General features: G+C 46.5%; 2 protein-coding genes across 2 annotated transcripts; both read left to right on the top strand.

Annotated features, from left to right (window-relative positions):
- The first annotated feature begins 2,268 nt into the window (after positions 1-2,268).
- On the top strand, positions 2,269-5,196 carry LOC125034045. Its single transcript, XM_047625686.1, has 3 exons — positions 2,269-3,713; positions 3,923-4,160; positions 4,267-5,196. The coding sequence occupies exons 1-3, from the start codon at positions 2,269-2,271 to the stop codon at positions 5,194-5,196; spliced, it is 2,613 nt and encodes an 870-aa protein (XP_047481642.1).
- Positions 5,197-5,224: 28 nt separating this feature from the next.
- Positions 5,225-5,560, top strand: LOC125034318. Its single transcript, XM_047626110.1, has one exon. The coding sequence runs from the start codon at positions 5,225-5,227 to the stop codon at positions 5,558-5,560; it is 336 nt and encodes a 111-aa protein (XP_047482066.1).
- Positions 5,561-8,023: the final 2,463 nt, after the last annotated feature.

Below are 8,023 nucleotides of genomic sequence, written 5' to 3' on the forward strand. Positions count from 1 at the left end.
AAGGAATTAGGGAGAAGAATAAGAGAGTCATATAAATAAATGAGAAAGAAGCTTTATAATATTAATTATAATAATAATAATAACTAGCATGACCAGTGGATATTCCACGAGACAAAAAATAAAAAGATAAAAGGTAATTCTCCCTTCCTTTCTCCCTCTGTCACCCTCTCGCCTCCTCTCTCCCCTTTTCCTTTCCCTCTCCCTCTCCCGCCACCTTTTCCTTTTCCGCTCTCCCAGCTTCTCCCACTAGCAAATATACCTTAAATTCCCTCCTCTTCTGCTACTCTAAGCCCTTCACCATCCCTCTTCCCTACTCATCCTTCTTAATCTCCCTTACACCCTTCCCTCCCCCCTTTCCTCTTCGAGCCCCCTTCCCTTTCCTTCCCTTTCTTCTTACCCATCCTTCTTTCTTCTTGAAGTTCCCTCCACTTCTTTTTTTTTACCTCCCTTTTACCCCTCCCTTCCCACTTCCCCTCCTGGCTTCATTCTGCGTATGTGCGTGAACACACTTACATTCCCCACCTGCACACATACACACACACACGCACGCAGATTGTGCTCTTTGCCCCGCCCCTTGCTGTGGTGCCTGGAGACCGCGCATGCGCTGTTGCAATATAGCAAGCACGTTACCCCAAGTTCACCGGTCAGTCTGCTGGATGAGGCACGAGTGAAAGCAGTCTGACAGTGTTACAAACCCAGAGCGGAGCGCGGTATTCTATTATGAGTTTAGAATTTCTTTTTATATTGTGAAATCGCTTATGTGTGCAAAACTTTCTTATAGTGAAAACACTTCTGATTTGTTTTGATTTTTTATAAACACTAAGAAGTGAATACTAGAACTATTGTGGACATTTCACCCTGAGTGAACGTTAGATCTAAGATGAAAAAAGAAAAAAAAAGAAAAAGAAAAAAAAAAAACAATTCTACGGGACGTGGTAAGCTAAAGAATGTTTTATATATTTCTCTTTTTCTTTCGCAATTTTCCCCCCTCACTTTTTTGTTTTTACCTCTCTCTCTCTCTGTCTCTCTGTCTCTCTCTCTCTCTTTCTCTCTTTATTTATTGTGAGGTACTTGTCACGGCAAAGAGAGCCCCGGGGAATGATATGGCAACACTGTTATTGTTTCAGACAGAAGTCAGTCGTACTGTCACCATGGTACGAGACGGATGTACGTCAGTTCAGACCCAAAGGATTTACGCGAGTTTATCTATCCACATCTGATAGACATTCTGTGGACATCCCACACCCACATGGCGCAATGATTTTACGTGAAAAGACAGTGAAGAGAGGAACCGGCAGTGTGACCCAGCGATGCAGCAACCTTGTGTTCAGTGACTACCCTCAATTTGTGAAGTGTCTGAGTGACTTGTGTGGTGTTAGTGAAGTGCAGTGATTTCTTATGGTGTATTGTGAGCAGGGAATACAGCTGTCATTTCATTTCCCCGCATTTTTGGTCATTATGGCTAGAGCTACGTTCCACACCACCACGCATTCTGTCTGCAACTTCACTGGCGTTCTCGCCGCACCACAGCCAGAGCGACGAAGCTCCGCCCCTTCGTGACGTCGAGCCCCAGGATTGGCCAGCCGTGCCCGACAGCTCTGACGCCGTGGCGTCCGTCTGCGAGGCGCCCCGAGTAGACAACCAAACACATAGAACAGGGGTTCCCAAACTGGGGTACATGTACCCCCAGGGGTACATTTGCACGTTTCAGGGGGTACATTTGGTCTGAAGGAAACAATTACTTGCACAATACATGGTGTTGTAATCTGCACTCAGATTGCACTTTTCTCATTTTCTTTGTGTTGATTAGCACCACCTTTATTGAAATTTCGAAGAATTGGTAGTGACCCATTTATGTTGAGTTAGTGCGATGCATTAAAATAAGAATACCTGAGTTTTGTTCATTAATGTTTTGGATAATAAAAATAAAAAGGTATGTATTGTATGTGCTGGATCAAAATATCAGTTACCTTAGTAATTGCTTTATTTCTGTTTTCATCATTTAAGATGCCTATGTAATCTAAACATGCAGACTTAAATAATTAAAATATTAAAATGTCCTTTTTTACTATTAAGCTTAATTTTTAGTGTTAGGGGTACATGGGAACCTTTAAAAAGCCTAAGGGGTACTGAGGAACAAAAAGTTTGGGAACCCCTGACATAGAATATCATTAATATAAGCCAAAATGCCTAAGAAGACGAAAGCAGGAAGTCACACCGTCTCCTTCATCGACGTCGCCACCAGAAGCACAGCCAGCTAATATATCCATGGATATACTATCGCAAATGATGGAAATATGGCGGCAAGAGGCGGAAGAGAGGAAACAGGCGGAAAAACAACGTCGACAAGAGGACGAGGAACGACGACGAGAGGAAGATCGCCGACGACAAGAGGAAGACAGGCGAAGACAGGAGGAAGACAGACGTAGAAGAGAGGACGACGAGCAGAAAAGGAAGGCTGAGGAACAACGATTCTTACAGCTGTTTGCTACCCTCACCACGTCTCCTACTCCCCCGCAGACTGTAGGACCACAGCCTGCAGTCGCCACGGACCTTCCGACTTCGGCGCCTTCGTCAGGTACTCCAGCACTGAAGTCCAGCTTTCCCCCACCCCTCGCTCAAGACGTTACTTTGCGGTCGTACAAAGAGTGGAGACAACGGTGGGATGACTATGCCGTCATGATTGACCTGCATAACCTGCCTCAGCATAAGCAATTAATACACTTACGTGCGTGCATATCTGCTGACATGAGAGGAACACTGGAACACTGTTTAGGCGTGTCTCCAGCTTCAGATTTGCCTCTGATAGATGTCCTCCAGCGAATCCAAGCCTTCGTTCGCGACCAAAAGAATGAGGCTTTACGACGTCTCACATTTTCCCAATGCATGCAGGCCCACAATGAGAAATTTACAGATTTTTATGTGCGCCTAAAGCAAGCTGCAGATGATGTGGACCTGTGTAAAGGACATAGCAATGCTTGTATCGAGACCCAAATCAAGCATCCCATCTTAATAGGTGTTCAAGATAGAGAGACCAAACAACGCCTGTCAGAGATGAAGTCCGACGCGACCCTTGAGGACGTAATAACTGTGTGTAGGTCTCGTGAGGCTGCCGAGTCCACCACCCAAGAACTACGCCCATTGCAACCAGCTACACGTGCAGTGTCTGTTTATAAGCAGAAAAAGCGGCGAGCTGCTATGGGTAATGGTGAAGAACCCCACCGAAAAGCCACCAATCGCACTCCCAAGTCTCAACAACCACAGCCAAAAGAACTTTGTGAACAATGTGGATACAGGTCACATGTCAAGAAGAAGTGTCCTGCTTCTACTAGCACCTGCCGTACCTGTGGCAAAGTAGGTCACTTTGCCAGTCGTTGTAAGTCAACAAAGAAAAAGATGCCAACCCCACAAGGGAATGTTCTCTCAGTTTCCCAAGCTTCACACAGCATAGCCAAAGTCTGCGCTGTTGAAACTGAATCCTGTGTAGGCCCGGCATCTCCAACAATTAGACTGTTAGTGCAGTCAGGAGACTCTTCAGCATATGTAGACTGCATACCCGACACAGGATCTGATACATCTGTGATGAATGTTACCCTTCTCAAGTCTCTAGGATTAACAACAGACAATCTGGAATATACAGACTTCAGACTGCATAATCCTGATGGATCGAAAATGAACTGCACTGTCCTTGGATCATTATATGCTAGCATGACGTATGGTACAGTCACCATACAGGGTTGGATAAATGTGTTGAGTTCGTTACCACGACCTCTGCTGTCTTGGAGCCACACACAACAGTTACAAATTATCCCCAAAGACTACCCACGACAGATCGTAGACAGACGGCATGGCAAACGCTTTACCAGTAGAAACCTGCAAACAGTTCAGCCTGCAGAGCATCAAGAAATGTTTCAACCTCCAGAGTTATGCCTGATCACCATTCAGTGCCACCCCAGGAGGCCACATGCCACCAGCCACCCCCATCTCTACCATCACAACAGATCCCTTTACATCCACCAAGACCTCCTCCACTCTCTGCATCCCCTGATGAGGCGAAGAAGTTTTTCCTCCGAGAATTTTCAGACGGTCTCATGACGAAGGAAGATTTCCGACAGGGTACGAAGCTCAAGGAGATGTGTGGACCCCCTATGAGGATCTTCGTAAAGGAAAATGCCAAACCATTTGCTCTGCACACGCCCCGAGTCATTCCCCTTGCCTGGCGGGATGACATTAAGAGAGAGTTGGACTCCATGCATGGTGGCTCAGGGTATCATTACTCCTGCAGGTGATGAACCATCACAATGGTGTCACCCCTTAGTGGCTGTAGCTAAGCCTAATGGAGGTGTCAGGATAACTGTTGACCTCACCAAACTCAACAGTCAAGTGCTCCGCCCTTCCCATCCCTCACCGACGCCTCATGATGGTGTACGTCGTATCAAACCTAAGGCGCGGTACTTTTCCACCTTGGATGCCTTATATGGCTATTGGCAGATACCTTTAGAGGAGCGAGATCAACATTTAACAACATTCATCACCCTTTATGGTCGCTTCCGCTTTTGTCGTGGACCCATGGGCTTCGTGGCCACAGGTGATGAGTACTGCCGTCGAGGTGACATAGCACTTGACGGAGTGCAGCAGTGTGTAAAAGTGGTAGAAGACGTCCTTCTATGGGATGAGGACTATGCATCCCACCTAAAGCGAGTACGGGAAGTTCTCATGAGATGCCGTGCACATGGCATTACCGTCAATGCAGTCAAGTTTGTGCTTGCAGCTCCAGAAGTGTCATTCTGTGGATATACCCTGTCAGGGAATGGAATTGCAGCTGAGGAAGAGAAAGTCTGTGCCAGAGCTGAATTCCCAAAGACAGCTAAACTGACTGACCTCAGATCATTTATGGGCTTGGTGAACCAACTGGCTGAGTTCACCCCTGCAATTGCCGAGTCTGCTGATGTTTTACGCCCCCTCATGAGTCCCAAGCGTGCCTTCATATGGACTCCTGATCATGATGCATCATTCAGCCGGGTGAAGAAAGCGCTATCACAACCACCTGTTCTCGCCCATTTTGACCCAGCACTCAAGACCATACTTCAGACAGATGCATCCCGCCTTTATGGTGTAGGCTATGCACTGTTGCAAGAACATAAGCCTGAAGAATGGCGATTAGTGCAACGTGGAGACGAGATATGCCACAATTGAGTTGGAATTAGTGGCTGTCGTATGGGCTATGATGAAGTGCAAATATTACCTGCTTGGTTTGCCCCACTTCACTTTGATGACAGACCATAGACCCCTGGTGCCCATACTCAACTCGTACACGTTAGATGCAATTGATAATCCCCGACTACAACACCTGAAAGAGAAGATAGCAAGTTATGTCTTCACAGCTACGTGGCGTAAAGGAAAGGAACTAGCAATCCCAGATGCCCTTTCCCGTGCTCCAGTGGATTCACCGTCCCCTGAAGATATCGCTCTTAGTGATGACACACGTCACTATGTCAGATGTGTAGTCACTCAGCGTATGGCCACTGAGTGCAGCATCAGGGACAATACAGACAAGTGACTTGGTGCTTGATAAGATGCGAGCAGCAGCACGTGAAGATTTGGTATATGTCAAGCTCCTCGACAAAGTGACTCAAGGTTTCCCTACCAACCGTGACAATTTGGACTCTGACCTACTCCCATATTGGAAGGAACGTGACAATTTGTACCACGATGAGGACCTCATCCTTTTGGGACCCCGCATTGTAGTTCCTTCTACCCTTCGCCGAGAAGTGTTGGCTCGCCTACATGACAGCCACCGTGGCGTGGAAGCCACAAAGCGTCGTTCCCGACAGACTGTATGGTGGCCTGGTATCAATTCAGATATCACAAATGCAGAGAGATCATGTGAGCCTTGCCAAGTACTTCTTCCAAGTCAGCAACAGGAGCCCATGATGACAGAAGAAGCCCCTACCAAACCCTTTAAGTCTGTCAGCTGACTTTTCCAGTGCAGCGGGGAAGTCTTTCCTTGTGTATGTTGACCGACTCTCAGGTTGGCCTGTGTTAGCATGCTGTGGCACTGACACTACAGCTGCCGCCACCATTAGCTTCTTCAGAAGATTCTTCCGTGACCTAGGAGTCCCTCTTCGGCTACGCACTGATGGTGGACCTCAGTTTTCGAGCCGAGATTTTAACGACTTTCTGTGTCGATGGGGTGTTCACCATGATACATCCTCTCCCCATTATCCACAGAGTAATGGTCATGCAGAAGCTGCAGTGAAAGCAGTGAATCACCTAATTATGAAGGTCGCCCCTTCTGATATCCTGAATGAAGCTTTTGACCGTTGATTGTTGGAACTTCGTAATACACTAAGTCAGGATGGCTGTTCCCCTGCACAAGTTTTGTATGGCCACCCTCTACGATCCTGTGTTCCAGCCCACAGCTCATCTTTTGCTCCAGAATGGCAAGCAAAGACAGAAGAATGTGATCGCCGTGCAGCTATGAGGACGCAAGCTGCTAAGGCATTGTACAACTCGCACGCCAGACCATTACAGCCACTGCAGATTGGATCGCAAGTCCGAATACAAGATCCTGTCTCCAAGCGATGGAATAAAGTAGCTGTAGTTATGGGACTTAGTCGGCGCCGCGAATACCTTCTCCGGACGCCTTCAGGACGAGTGCTTTTGAGAAATCGTCGATTCCTTCGTGTTGTGCCCATTCTACCCCGTGGACCTGTGAAGGACAAGTGTGAGGATGTCCCTGACCGCCCATCCCGAGATTCTCCTTGCCCACGTAAACGTCGTCAACCCAGAAGTTTTGGCACCAGACGACGTTCTCAACGTATTGCTGCCCGTTCATAGGCTTATGAACGTGAGGAGGGGGGGGGGGGAGATGTGTGTATATATGTGTATCGTATCAGTGAACGAACTGTGTAATGAACAATGATATGGCAACACTGTTATTGTTAGACAGAAGTCAGTCGCACTGTCACCATGGTACGAGACGGACGTACGTCATGAATTATAATAGGTTCCTTGATTAATAAATGTTACAATGCGTAGTAAAATAGTTAAATGAACAATGAAAGTAAAACTAAATATATGCTAAAAATTAAGCTAAACGATTGAACAGTAGGTAAAGGATAATGGGCAAAAAAATAAGCGTTCGCCACCTATTTCTTCTTGGAGACTAGAGGTGACGCGGGTTACTACTACTACTGCTGCTGCTGCTTCTGCTGAGGAGGGCGAGGAACACTAATACCATCAAAAGATGAATCTTCAGCACATAGCATCATCATAGCATCATCATCACGGAAGGCGACTTCTGGAGAGGCACTGATGTGGAGCCGGTTGATGCAACACTGGAGACGTAGCCAGCTGCGACAGGTGGTGCACGCGTTGAAGACTGGTCCTCGGGAACAGGCAGCATGGCAGGCACGTCAGCCACGGCGATCTGGGCTTGCTGGAGTACCTGGGTAGAGCGGATGGAAAGGGGCGCAGGTTGTATGTCAAGAGGCAGTGGTCGCCGACGTCACAGGTGAGCAGGTCCTGACAGACTGGCAACGGCAGCTTGGCTGGTCCAAGGGCACAGGATGCCGTGAGGCGGCGAAGCTCTCAACACACTCACCCACAGTCATTCTCGAGGTCATTAACCAAAATATTTGCAGTAGTGTACTTAGCAAATGCAAGCTCGCTATGTTAAAATCATAAAACAATAGAAACATGTGTAAGATTTTGTCTCCAATGGGATTTTACAGGTTTATTTATTGTGTTTATTATAACAATTTTGAATTCTTGTTCTTCCTTTATTGTTTCTATCCATGAGAAATGTTTTTTTGTCTGGTTTTAATTTTGTGTTTTAATTTCTAACAATGAAACAATGAAAGTAAACTGAGCTTTCGTGAACCCAATCTAAAGTGAAAACACAGACGGTCAAGTACAATTTCGATCACTGTCAACTGAATAATTTTCCATACTCTAGCCACAAAAATGTGAATATAAAAAAAAGCAATCCCTTATTCTATTCATGACATAATAAAGAGTA

The sequence above is a fragment of the Penaeus chinensis genome, chromosome 17, assembly GCF_019202785.1.
Source record: "Penaeus chinensis breed Huanghai No. 1 chromosome 17, ASM1920278v2, whole genome shotgun sequence".
NCBI lineage: Eukaryota > Metazoa > Arthropoda > Malacostraca > Decapoda > Penaeidae > Penaeus > Penaeus chinensis.